This window comes from Stegostoma tigrinum, chromosome 8 (genome assembly GCF_030684315.1).
Source record: "Stegostoma tigrinum isolate sSteTig4 chromosome 8, sSteTig4.hap1, whole genome shotgun sequence".
NCBI classification, from domain to species: domain Eukaryota; kingdom Metazoa; phylum Chordata; class Chondrichthyes; order Orectolobiformes; family Stegostomatidae; genus Stegostoma; species Stegostoma tigrinum.
Window position 1 is genome coordinate 69,142,577 of NC_081361.1, and position 14,317 is coordinate 69,156,893.

At 42.2% G+C, this 14,317-nt stretch overlaps 1 protein-coding gene across 1 annotated transcript; it reads left to right on the forward strand.

Moving 5' to 3' along the window:
- Nucleotides 1-24: 24 nt before the first annotated feature.
- mmachc (metabolism of cobalamin associated C) lies at nt 25-13,863 on the forward strand. The gene is made up of 4 exons (XM_048538945.2): nt 25-162; nt 4,498-4,692; nt 6,885-7,037; nt 11,666-13,863. Exons 1-4 carry the CDS (start codon nt 91-93, stop codon nt 11,996-11,998), a joined length of 753 nt encoding a protein of 250 aa, XP_048394902.1. The 5' UTR covers nt 25-90; the 3' UTR covers nt 11,999-13,863.
- The last annotated feature ends 454 nt before the right edge of the window (nt 13,864-14,317 follow it).

Consider the following 14,317-nt stretch of genomic DNA (forward strand, 5'->3'; position numbering starts at 1 on the left):
ACGTGGCAGATGTTGCGTCACTGCATCTGGTGCAGAGCGTCTTGGGAGTTGTAGTTGTATTTCCCTCTTGCATCACAGGGAGGTGAAGTTATGGCGGTTGAAATACATCTGCAGTTGAGTGAGTGGTTGGGTCCACTCGGCTTTCAGTGTGCCCCATTCAAGGTAAAGCTAACTTGAGTAAGTGGTAACATAGTGTGGGGCTGGAGGAACACAGCAGGCCAGGCAGCGTCAGAGGAGTAGGAAAGTTGACGTTTCGGGTCGGGACGCTTCAGAAATGTTTTGAGGTTGTTTGCCTAATAGTCTTTGCTTCCTGATGGAACCAGGTTAGGCAGTGATGACAGGTAGACTGCTGGAATAATGTTTCCCCTAAAAACCTGCAGCAAACCCTCCTGTCGTCCCCATTTCCTTCCTATTCAGTCACTATTCATGGCGTGTCTATATGCAGGTCACTCCACCTGAAACATAAACTCTGATTTCTTCATCGTACGTGCTGCCAGACCTTCTGAGCTTTTGCGGCGATTTCTGTTCCTGATTTACAGCATCCGCAGTTCTTTCAGTTTTCACCAACCACTGATGTCAGACTCACTGGTCTGCAGTTCTCAGGGTTTTCTTTACCATCTTTTTTTTTAAAAAAGGCACAATATCGGGCACCGTCCAGTCCTTCAACACCTCACATGTGGCTGTAGATGATGCAAATATCTCAGCTAAGGGACCCGGCAATTTCTTCCCCAGCTTCCCACAACATCCTGGGATACACTTCTTCAGGTTCTGTTTTTAAGACCTCCAGCACCTTGTCTTCTGTAATGCTTTCAAAACATCAATACTTTTCCCCCAAGATAACAAAGTGTGGAGCTGGATGAACACAGCAGGCCAAGCAGCATCTTAGGAGCACAAAAGCTGATGTTTCGGGCCTTTACCCTTCATCAGAAAAGGGGGGTGGAATGGGGAGAGGATTCTGAAATAAATAGGGAGAGAGGAGAAGATAGGTGGAGAGGAGAGTATGCGTGGGGAGGTAGGGAGGGGATAGGTCAGTCTGGGGAGGATGCACAGGTCAAGGGGGCAGGCTGAGGTTAGTAGGTAGGAAATGGAGATGTGGCTTGAGGTGGGAGGAGGGGATAGGTGAAAGAAGAACAGGTTAGGCAGGCTGGGCTGGTTCTGGGATGCAGTGGGGGGAGGGGAGATTTTGAAGCTGGTGAAACCCACATTGATACCACTGGGCTGCAGGGTTCCCAAACAGAATATGAGTTGCCGTTCCTTCAACCTACGGGTGGCATCATTATGGCATTGCAGGAGGCCCAGGATGGACATGTTGTCTAAGGAATGGGAGGGGGAGTTGAAATGGTTCGTGACTGGGAGGTGTAGTTGTTTACTGCGACCCGAGTGTCGGTGTTCTGCAAAGCAGGCCCCAAGCCTCCATTTGGTCTCCCCAGTGTAGAGGAAGCCACACCGTGTACATCGGATGCAGTATACCACATTGGCAGATGTGCAAGTGAACATCTGCTTGATGTGGAAAGTCATCTTGGGGCTTGGGATGGGGGTGAGGGAGGAGGTGTGGGGGCAGGTGTAGCACTTCCTACGGTTGCAGGGGAAAGTGCCGGGTGTGGTGGGGTTGGAGGGGAGTGTGGAGCGAACAAGGGAGTCTCGGAGAGAGTGGTCTCTCCGGAAGGCGCACAAGGGTGGGGTGGGAAAAATGTCTTTCGTGGTGGGGTCGGATTGTAGACGGCGGAAGTATCAGAGGATGATGCGTTGTATCCGGAAGTTGGTGGGGTGATATGTGAGGATGAGGGGGATACTCTTGGGGCGGTTATTGCACATACTACCCTACCAACTTCCAGATGCAATGCATCATCCTCTGATACTTCCGCCATCTACAGTCCGACCCCACCACGAAAGACATTTTTCCCACCCCACCCATGTCTGCCTTCCGGAGAGACCACTCTCTCCGAGACTCCCTTGTCTGCTCCACACTGCCCTCCAACCCCACCACACCCAGCACTTACCCCTGCAACCACAGGAAGTGCTACATCTGCCCCCACACCACCTCCCTCACCCCCATCCCAGGCCCCAAGATGACTTTCCACATCAAGCAGATGTTCACTTGCACATACTGCCAATGTGGTATACTGCATCCGCTGTACATGGTGTGGCTTCCTCTACACTGGGGAGACCAAACGGAGGCTTGGGGCCTGCTTTGCAGAACACCTACACCTCCCAGTCACGAACCATTTCAACTCCCCCTCCCATTCCTTAGACGACATGTCAATCCTGGGCCTCCTGCAGTGCCATAATGATGCCACCCATAGGTTGCAGGAACAGCAACTCATTTTCCGCTTTGATACCACTGGGCTGCAGGGTTCCCATGTGGATTTCACCAGCTTCAAAATCCACCCCCCCCCCCCACTGCATCCCAGAACCAGCCCAGCTCGTCCCAGCCTGCCTAACCTGTTCTTCCTCTCACCTATCCCCTCCTCCCACCTCAAGCCGCATCTCCATTTCCTATCTACTAACCTCAGCCTGCCCCCTTGACCTGTGTGTCCTCCCCAAACTGACCTATCCCCTCCCTACCTCCCCACACATACTCTCCTCTCCACCTATCTTCTCCTCTATCCATCTTCAGTCCGCCTTCCCCCTCTCTCCCACTTTACTTGTTGAATCTTTTTGAATTATCCTTAATGCTCTCTGCCAAGGCTCTCATATCTCCTTTTTGCCTCGCTGACTTCCCTCTTGAGAATGCCCCACACCGTTTATGCTCTTCAAAAGATTCACTTGATCCCAGTTGTGTTTACGTTACATGTGCTTCCTTCTTATTCTTGACCAGAGCCTTAATATCTTTATTCATTTGTTGTTCCCTCCTCCTACCAGCCTTACCCTTCACTCTAACAGGGACATACTACCTCCGAACTCGTCTCACTTTTGAAAGCCTCCTTACTTGCCGGTTGTCTGTTGTTCTATGAACAGTCTATTCTCGTCTACTTTTTGAAAGTTTCTGTCTCAAACCATCGAAATTTGCCTTACTCCAATAACTTTTTTATTCAAGGCCCATCCTTTACCATAACTACTTTGAAACTAATAAAATTATGGTCTCTGGTTTCAAAGTTCTCCCCCACTAAGACTTCAGTCACTTGCCCTGCCTTGTTTCCCAAGGGAAGGCCAAGTTTTGCTCCTTCTCTTGTAGGTACATCTACTTCATAGACTCCCTACAGTGTGGAAACAGGCCCTTCAGTCCACCAAGTCTACATCGACCCTCAGAGCATCAAGATGATCATCCACCCAGACCCATTCCCCATAAGCCACCGGCACATCCCTGAACACTGTCGGCAATTTAGCATGACCAATCCATCTAGCCTACACATTTTTTGGACTGTGGGAGGAAAGCAGAGCACCCAAAGGAACAGACACATAGAGAATGTGCAAACTCCCCACAGACAGCCACCTGAGGGTGGAATCAAACCCAGGTCCCTGGCACTGTAAGCCAGTAGTGCTAACCACTGAGCCACCATACTTATCAATTTGAAGAAAATTTTCTTGAACGCATTTAACAAATTCCTCATCTTCCAACCCCTTAACTCCATGGCATTCACAGTCTATGTTTGGAAAGTCAAAATCCCCTTCCAGGAATAACATTTGCTTCTCAGTTTCCCGCTGACTACTGAGGAACCTATAGTACAATCCCATCAAGATGATCATCCCCTTTCATATTCCTGAGGTTGCACCCATATAGCTTCACTGGATGATCCCTTAGGAATATCCTCCCTAAGTATAGCAGTAATGTTTTCCCTCATCAAAACGCCACTCCCTTGCCTCCCTTTCTATCCTTCCATTAACATTTAAACCCCAGAATATTGAGCTGCCAGTCCTGTCGCTCCCTCAACCATGTTTCGGTTTGTTTATAATTTCTGGAAATCTTAGTTTTTCTGTAAATTTGCGTTTTCAATCATTTTCACCATGTTCACTACTATTTAAATAACTTAGAGCTGGAAAAAAGAGCATTTATAAGCTGCTTTTCACAACCTTTGGATGTCATAGCCATTGAAGGACTCAGTAAGTGTAGAAAATTCATTAAGTTATGGTAAGTTGTTCTTTGTAAAAAAAAAAAATGCGCGGGTGAGAGATACTTGAATGCTGTGCAGCTGCTAGTATGGCAGAAGTATGACCCAAACATGTGCTCATGATTTCCTATTTTTATTATTCAGCTAATTTTTAATATGGGGGGGTGGGGTGTTTGGTTGGCTCAGTTGGCTGGAGGACCAGTTTGTGCTGGGTGGGTGGGTTCAATTTCTGCACCAGCTGAGGTTGCCATGAAGAACTCTCCTTGACTTCTCCTCTCACCTGAGGCATGGTTGAATCATCACCTGTAATAAGAGAGCAGTCTTATGGTCTGGTAGGCCCATGAAAACTTTTAATTTTTAAAGCGCTTATTTGTATTGCTTTTCTTTAGCCCCACTTGTTTATTCCTGTTGGTTTGCCTACAACTACTTTGTTGATTTTCTTTCACAGATTGCTTGGTACAACGCTTTCGTACAGCCCTCTTTTCACCTTCAGTACCAAGATGACACATTGGCCTTTGTTGTCCTCAGTACACCTCAGATGTTTGAGAAAGCCTTCAAACCTTACATTGCAGATATGCTGTGGGCCACAGTTCGGGACCCTATAGATGAGTGTGTTGTTCATTATTTTACACTTCTGAAAAAAGTAAAGAACACCTTTTCATTTAATGTTTTCAAAAGTTAATACTGTGAACAAATAGGTATACTAAACACTTTTTCCATTTTGTGTCTCATCAGGACAGAATCTCAAACGTTCCAATTCTTAGAGAATATCAATAATTGGAGGAACCTACTCATTTGACTTGACTTGCTGTTCTTGTGATTCTGCTCTGTTGAGTACAAGCTAAAAGTTTCAGCAGGATGCTTTTTTTTTAAACAGAGGAATGCTAAATTTTATACTAGCATGGAACTAAAATAGGTAGCTCACTGAAAAGATATTTGAAGAGACTTAGGGGTTCAGAGTGTTGTATTTTATGTTATCCCCTTGACCTGAAATATCCTCTGATTACATATTGGGAATACTGAAGCCATTGTGTTGGTCTTCTCTACCAAATCTGTTTCCAGTTCAATTGTTCCATCTCTCAACCAACAATTGTCTGAGATGTAACCAGATAATTTGCAACTTGGGTGTCATATTTGAGTTGAGCTTTTTCCAATACCATGCCATCGCTAAATTTCTGCCTCAGTAACATTGCCTAATAATGTTACAGCTTAATACAGCTGAAACCTCCATCAATGCATTTGATTCTTCCAGATTTAAGTATTCCAATGCACTACATGTGTGTCTTATTAATTATAAACTTGAGCTCATCCAAAACGTTGCCACCCAAGGGCTAACTTACACCACCAAGGATTCAAGGGTAACCCTGTGCTCCCTACATTGCCTCTTAGTTTAAGTTTGACTTTTAAAATTCTCACCTTTTTTTCTCCCCCCAAGGAAGATGGTTGTGGTTGTTGAAAATCAGTCATCTCAGCTCAGTTCCACTTTGCCGGAGTTCCTTGGGATAGTGTCCTAGGCCCAACTTCTTCAACGACTTCTTCAATGACCTTCCCTCCATCAGAAAGGGTAGAAGTAGGTATATTGATTGACTTGTAACTCCTTTGATACTGAAGCAATCCAAGCCAAATGCAGCAAGACCTGGACTATGGAGAGGCTTGACCTGACCAATGGCAATTAACATTCATGTTCTTCACAAGTGCTAGGCAATTAACCATCTCACCAGGACATCTTAATATTCAAAGGCATTGCCACCACTGAATCCTTCAACATCAGCATCCTGGGGTTACTGTTGACAAAAATCTGATCGATTGACTCATATAAATATTCTGGTTGCAAAAGCACGTTGGAAGCTTGTAATCCAACAGTGAGGAAGTCAAAGCTGGACTGTTCAAAACCTGTCCACCATGTATAAGGCATAAGCCAGGAGTGTGCTGGAATACTCCTCACTGAATGAATACAGCTCCATCAACATTTAAAACTTGACACCATCCAACTTGCTTGACTAATACCATACCCATAAACTTTCACTCAATCTACCATCAATTCACAGTGGCAGCACAGTGTACCACCTACTGCATTGCAGATACAAGACACTTTAGAAAGCGCTATCCAAATGCACGATCACTACCATCTAGAAGGATAAGGACAGCAGATAGCTGGGAAGACCACCACCTGCAAGTTCACTTCCAAGCCATTCATCATCCCTATTGCCAATCTTTCAGTGTCAAAGGCTCAAAATCCTGGCACTCCCTAACACCTTGTGTGTACCTACACCAAATAGACTGCAGCAATTCCAAAAGGCAACTTACTACCATCTCAAGAGTAACTAGTGAAGGACAATAAGTGCTCGTCCAATCAGTGAAGTACACATCCCATGAACGAATAATAAAAAAAACCTCCAAGAACCTCTCCCCTTCTATCTTTACCACTTACAACTACCGTCTAAGATATCTGCATTCCTCAATTCAGACTGCTTGAACACAGATTCCATTTTAATTGTTCTTCCAATGCAAAACGTATTTTAACTGTCATGGACACACAGAATCAGAAACCATAATGGAGAGCTAAGTATTAGGGTGAATGGTGGTTTGACTCCGTCCACAAGGGAGGAAAGGAGCCGAGTCGGCCAAAATTAGATGAAACCTCATTGGTGGAGTGCCATTTAAATCTAAATTTGTGTTTAGATTATTAGGTATTTATGTAGCTGTTGAAGAGATAATGGTGTGAATAATTGAACAAGTTTTCTTTTTAAAATATATATGTATTTTGTACATCAGATGTTTGACTCGTTATAATTTGTACATTAAGAAACATTTTTCTCCTTTTTCTTGCTTTAGAATTTCTCTGATCACAGGATTGAAACCATACATGACTTTGAGATGTTTCCTAATCGAAAGCCAAAGATTTTGGTACAGACAGCTGCACATGTGGCTGGAGCAGCCTATTATTATCAAATGAAGGATGTGCAGCAAAATCCCTGGGGAGAAAAAGTAAGGGTGAGGCCTTCTGTGAAGAAGGAACACTGTGATTTGCTAAATTTTGAATGATTCATTAAAAATATTTCTGATAAGATTGGAACTTAGACTTGTGAATTGTTGCGCCAGCCTGTATTTGGCCTTTCACTGGCCAAACTTAGACGAAGTTTCAAGAAGGGTCATACCAGATTCTCAACGTTCATACTGTTCCTTTCTCCACGGATGCTGCCAGACCTGCCGAGTTCCTCCGGTATTCTCTGTTTGTTTCAGATTTTCAGCACCCACAGCATATTACCTTTATTTGAATGATTCTTCATAAGGTGGTTTTCTTTTTACTTTGTAGTTTCTGACAACCGTAAAGAAAGCTTTCTTCCCTCAAATTTCTAGTAACAGCACATTTCCTTTTTCAGGGTTTCTCATCAAGGGACATTGTCTCTTGGAAACTAGTTTCTTTTTTTTAAAACAAAATACCTGTGCAACAGCTTCTGAAGAGTCATTATTCTGAAATTGGTCATTATAACACGTTTGAAAAATATTGAACCTTGCAACCTGCTACTTTAATCTACCACAAGTCACTGAAACCCTCCATCAACAACGGAGTAAATAATAATGGTCCGGGAGCAGACAGGAAAGTACCGCTAAGGACACAATCAGATCAGACACGATCTTATTAAACTAAAACAGAAATTGCTGGAGAAACTCAGTAAGTCTGGCCGCTTCTGTAGAAAGAAAGCAGAGTTAATGTTTTGAGTCCAGTAACCCTTCTTCAGGACCTTCTTTAGCTCTACATGTTATTGTGTACCCTCCAATTTTCTGAATTTGGCTGTGTTTGCAAACCCATCTCTGGTTTCCAACTTACCACCTTGACTTGTTAAATGTTTCCACAGTCTTGGTTCAAAACAGTAGATTGTGACAACATCCTATACCTAGTGTGGCTTTTGTAATGTTTATGTAATTATGAATGCAAGCTCATGGGGTGCAATACACTTTCATCATCTGGTTTTAGTTAAGCCAAATAATGCTTGTGGAATTAATGGAGAAAGTACAAACTTTCCTGAGGATATTTTTCAGATTGCAGTTATTTTGAACAAAATAATGAAAACCTGACCATTTATTGGTTTGACGATTTGTGTAGCATTATCTTTAGGATGTCTATTACTAGATATAAAAGATTCAGTGCAACTATTTGAAGATGATTGGGGTACTCCTGTTAATTCAGCCAGCATTTGTCCCTCAACTAAGCCCAGAGTGTTCAATTTAATTTTAATCATAAGATGCAAGTCAATTACAATTATAAGCAGAGTTTGAGACATCTGATCTAAAAGTTCCTCAGTCCTGATTATATAAGTATGTTTTCACAAATTTCACAGAATTTATTAAGTTTGTCACAATAACTTCAATAGAATGATTAAAAAAACAGTGGTTCAATTGGTTCACTTTGAGTTTGCTAATCAGGCTGAGTGGGCTCATGTCTCTTCTGTCTCCTCTTCTTCCTTCCTTACAGCTTATTAACCCCTGTAATCCACTAGTTGTATAAATGGTCATTGATGTCTCTGAATCGGTAGGATGCCTGTGAGGGAATTGCCAGGGAAGTTGAACATGCTGCTGGCAATTCCATAACACCTGGGACCCCCTCAAAGTCTCCATTTAAATTGGAAATTCACTGAAATTATTCTGAAATAAGTAGTCACTCAAGCAAAGTTAGACGATTAAGTAGTTAATCTAACTAATGAGTAACTATTCAACTGACTCTCCAGCTCGACCTCCCCCACCTCCCTTATGCTCCCCAGACCCTAGTTATGGACAGGCCTCCAAAAAGTAGTCAGGAGCTGGATGCTAGATACACCAGGAGATAGAAAAGGTACGTAAGAAAGGCAAAGTTACAGTGATCATGGGGGATTTCATTATGCACGTCGACTGAGAAATTCAGGTTGGTAGTGGATTTCAAGAAAAGGAATTTGTGGAATGTCTATGAGATGGCTTTTTGGAGCAGCTTGTTGTGGAGCCCACTAGGGAGCAGGCAATACAGGATTTAATGTTGTGCAATGAGGCAGACTTGATTAAGGGAGCTTAAGGTGAAGGAACCCTTAAGGAAGCAGTGAACATAATATGATTGAATTTATTCTGCAACTTGAAAGGGAGAAGATAGAATCAGATAATGGTATTACTGCTGAATAAGGGTAACTACAGAGGCATGAGGAACGAGCTGGGCAGAATTGACTGGGAGAGAAACTTAACAGCGATAGTAGGAGTTTCTAGAAGTAATTCGGGAGACATAGCAAAAAGTCATCCCTAGGAAAAAGAAGTATGGTACAGGGACAGCAACCGTGGCTGACTAGGCAAGTCAGGGATAGCATAAAAGCAAAAGAGAAAGCATATAATGTGGAAAAGGGCAGTGAGTAACCAGAGGACTGGGAAGCTTACAAAGACCAACAGAGGACAACAACAAAAAAATGTGGAAAGAGAAGATTAAATGAGAGGGTAAGCTAGCCAGTAATATAAAGGAAGACAGTAAGAGTTTCTTTAGATATATAAAGGACAAAAGAGAGGCAGAAGTGAACATTGGACCACTGGAAAATGACAGAGATACTAGTGGGGAACAATGAAATAGCTGAGGAACTGAAATAATTACTTTGCATCAATCTTCACAGTGGAAGACATGAGTAATATCCCGAAAATTCAAGAGAGTCTGGGGACGGAGTGGAGTATGGTGGCCATCACCAACGACAAGGTGCTGGAAAAACTGGCCTAAAGGTGGATAAATCACCAGGACCTCGTGGACTACATCCCATAGTTCTTTAGGAGTTGGGTGAAGAGACAGTGGAGGTATTAGTGGTGATCTTTCAGGAATCGCTAGAGTCAGGGAGGGTCCCGGAGGACTGGAAATTCGCTAATATGCCAACCCTGTTTAAAAAGGGGTGAGGCAAAAGACTGAAAATTACAGGCCGATTAGACTACCCTCAGTCGTGGGTAAGATTTTAGAGTCCGTTGTGAAGGATGAGATTTCTGAATACTTGGAAGTACTTGGTAAAATAGGGCAAAGTCAGCGAGACTTCAAGAAGGCCGTTGACAAGGTGCCGTACAGGAGGCTGCTGAGTAAGATAAGGGCGCATGGTGTTAGAGGCAAGGTGCTAGCATGTATAGAAGATTGGCTGTCTGGCTGAAAGCTGAGAGTGTGGTTAAAAGGGTCTTTCTCAGGATGGTAGCTGGTAACAAGCGGTGTTCCACAAGGGTCTGTGCAACCACAGCTTGTCACTTTATACATTAATGATCTAGATGAAGGAACTATGGGCATTCTGGCTATATTTACAGATGATACAAAGATAGGTCAAGGGACCATGTAGTATTGAGGAGGTGGGGAGGCTGCAGAAGGGTTTGGATAGGTTAGGAGAGTGGGCAAAGAAGTGGCAGACGGAGTACAACATGGGAATGTGTGAGGTCATGCACTTTGGTCAGAAGAATAGAAGCATGAACTATTTTCTAATTGGGGAGAAAATTCAGAAGTCTGAAGTGCAAAGAGACTTGAGAGTTCTAGTTCAGAGTGTTCTCAAGATAAACTGACAAGTTGAGTCAGTAGTTAGGAAGTCATTTGCAACTTTGGCATTTGTTTTGAGAAGATTTGAATATAAAAGCAGTGACGTACTTCTGAAGTTCTCTAAAGCTCTGGTCAGGCCAGATTTGGAGTGCTGTGTGCAGTTTTGGGCCCCATATCTCAGGAAAGATATATTGGCAATGGAGCAGGTACAGAGGAGGTTCACAAAAATGATCCCAGGACTGAAAAGCTTAATATATGAGGAATGTTTGAGGACTAAGGGGCTATACGCAATGGGATTTAGAAGGATATGGGGGAGATCTAACTGAAACTTACAGAATACTGAATGGCCTGTACAGAGCGGATGTTGGGAATATGTTTCCATTGGCAGGAGAGTCTCAGATCTGAAGGCATCGCCTTAGAGTAAAGGGAACACCTTTTAGAACAGAGATAAGGAGAAACTTCTTCAGCCAGAGAATGGCGAATATATGGAATTCACTGCCAGAGAAGGCTGTGGAGGCCAGGTCATTGAGTACATTTAAGACGGATATAGATGGGTTCTTGATTGTCAAGAGGATTAAGCGTTATGGGGAGAAAGTGGGAGAATGGAGTTGAAAAGCTTATCAGCCATAATTTAAATGGCAGAGCAGATTCGATAGACTGAATGGTTTAATTTATGCTCCTATGGTTTATGGTTGAATTTCGGACATTGGAATGGGCAGGTCAATTTGTGCTGAAAATGTTGTGCAAGATTCTAAGCTGCGGTTGCGCAATTTCCAGCAAATAGTTGGAGTGGCTTTGGAGGCCTAGGACCTGTTGCTTTTCATATCTGCTATGGATGAGTTTCTTTGTTCTGCAAAATAAATCTGTATTGGCATGGAAATGCATGAAGATCTGTAAAGTGATACAGGAAAAATGATTTGTTGCAAGAAGCAAGAAATAACTCTTTTTTTTTGAGGAATTGAATGTCTTCAATGGGCAGTTTATACAATGTCATTGAGAAAGATCTAGTAGCTGGTCATCTATGCACCACATTAGCTGTGAAACTGAAAGAGAAAAGATAAAACAATAATAACCTTGCATTTAACAGGAAAAAAATGTTTCTTTCCAGAAGATGACTGGAGTCTGCATTCATCCACGCTATGGGGGCTGGTTTGCAATACGAGGAGTCTTGATATTCCCAGATGTCCAGGACCAAGCCCTTGAGCAGAAGCTACCTGTAGACTGTGTGTCAACAAATGAGAAAAAGATCCAATTACTTGAAAGGTTTAACTTTCACTGGCAAGACTGGACCTACAGAGATATCATTGATGTAGAGGAAAGATATTCCGAAGAACAAAAGCAGTATTTTGCTACACCTCCTGCTGAAAGATTTAAACTTCTTGGACTGAAAGGTGATGCTTTTAGAGGTAATCAGCAACCTAAAACCCATGGAGATTTTTAACCTGTCCACTCACAGGCGCATGTGAAGGGAAAGTAATAGAGAGAGGGTTCACTATTTAGCTACTGCATAAATAAATTATGGGAATAAAGAGACTCTGTTTTTGTGAATGGGATAATTTATGTACTCCATTCCTTTATTTGCCCTAATATGTAGTTTTACATCATCTTACAAAAGAAGCATGGTTTTCTATTTTGGCTTTATATTTTCATATGGTTTTTGGCTCTCTGTATACTTATTGCTTTATAAATTGAGAAATTAGCATTATTAGATTATTCATAATTAGATATCTACTTACTCAAAATGTGATATTTTGAGAGGTTTTCAGTGAGTTTGTTACCTAAGCAAAAGCATGGCCTTCAGTTTATATTCTGAGTTTGCAAAATAACTTTGTTTATTCAGAATGTAATGTAGAAGCCAATACATAGAAATTGATATGGACGAAGTCAAAACATGGAAAAAATGCACTTAGCCTAACCCTATTGAAACAGGACTACTGACATAAGTAAACGTTATGAAAAATCTGAAATAAAGGTTTACATTCAGAAGTCACTTTAAAGGGTCTTGCTGAACATGACCCTTGATCATTTAAAAATATTCATTTTAAAGCTACATTATGTACACAATATTTGTGAAATTATGTACTAAATATTGTGAACTCTGAGAGAACTGTTACAAGTCTATGTGCTGAAAACTTTAGAAACACTGAGCAGATGTCAGCATTATAAGTTACAAAAGCAAAATATTGCAGATTTTTGAAATTTGAAGTAAAAGTGGAAAATGTTGGAAATCTCAGTAGGTCTGGCAGCATCAATGGAAAGTGAAACAGAATTCATGTTTAGAGTCTGATATGACACTAATTCTGTGCCCTTGTCACTCTTAGTGCTTCATCTAAATGGAGTTCAACATGGTAGAGTACAGATTCAACAGATGTGGGGCTGGTGTATGTGGTAATCAAGAGGTTTTGGTACCTGTACTTAATCTGATGTCATGAGATCTCGCAAGATCTAATGTAAATATTGACTCTTATCTTAACTGACTCTTAACTTACTCCTGACTGTAGACCACTCAACCATTACTGTCACGCCAGGGAATCAATCTTGTTTCAATGAAGTGTGCAGGGGAGCATGCTAGTAGCAGCAATAGGCCTTCATAAAAATGAAGTGTCAATCTGATGAAACTACAACCCAGAACTATTTGCATGCCAAACAACAAAAGCAGTGGTAGACAGGATTAAGTGATTCCAGAATCAATGAATCACATCTAAGCTCTGCAATCCTGTCACATTCGGTTGTAAGCAGTGATGGACAATTAAACAAGTCTGGAGAAGGAAGTTCCACAAATATTCCATTCTCCATTATAGAGAGCCCACCACATATGCCAGAGAAAATGCTGAAGTATTTGCAACAAACTTTAGCCAAAATACTGAATGATATTTAATATCAGCTGCCTGCTCTGGAAGTCCAACATCACCCACCACTCTGCAATCGTCCAATTATACCAAGGTAAACTCTTTCTGCTGCCCTTCACTTTGTTTTTGAGAAGTGATCTCAATAGCTTTTCTCTATTGCTTTGAATAGTCTTAGGCACAGTACTGAGCTCTCTTGTACTACTTGTCACTTGAAATGTCTCTGATCATTCCTTTTCTAGGCTGATACATTCTAGTTGGTCCCAATTAGGGTCTCACATCTTTACTAGCAATATTACAGTTCGACAACATGTCTGGTAACTTTCGATGATAAACACGATTGAATGTTATTTGTAGTCTATGACGCACAAGATATTGATTACATTTTTAAAGTTTGTTCTGGTAAAATATTCCCTCGTGTTCTGACACCAGACCATTTAAATACAGACTGTTTCACCAATGCCTGCTTTAAATGTGTTATTTATTTCTATTATGATTGTGAAGATCACTTTAATGAAATCACTTATTAAACTTATAGATCTAGAATGAGTACACTCCTTTGCTTTAGGCTTCTTGTGGCACAATGGCTCAGTTGCTAGCACTGCTGCCTCACAGTGCTAGGGACCCAGGTTCGATTCCAGCTGTGGGTGACTGTGTAGAGTTTGCAAATTCTGCGTTGGTTTCCTCCAGGTGCTCTGATTTCCACCCAGAGTCCAAAGATAAGCGGGTTAGGTAGATCGGCCATGCCAAATTTCTCATAGTGTCCAGGGATGCGCAGGCTAGGTGGGTTAGCTGTGGTAAGTGCAGCGTTAAAGGGCTGGGGCAGTGAGTCTGGGTGGGATGTTATTCAGAGGGTCGGTGTGGATTCAATGGACCAAATAGCCTGTTACCACACTGTACGGATTCAGTGATGA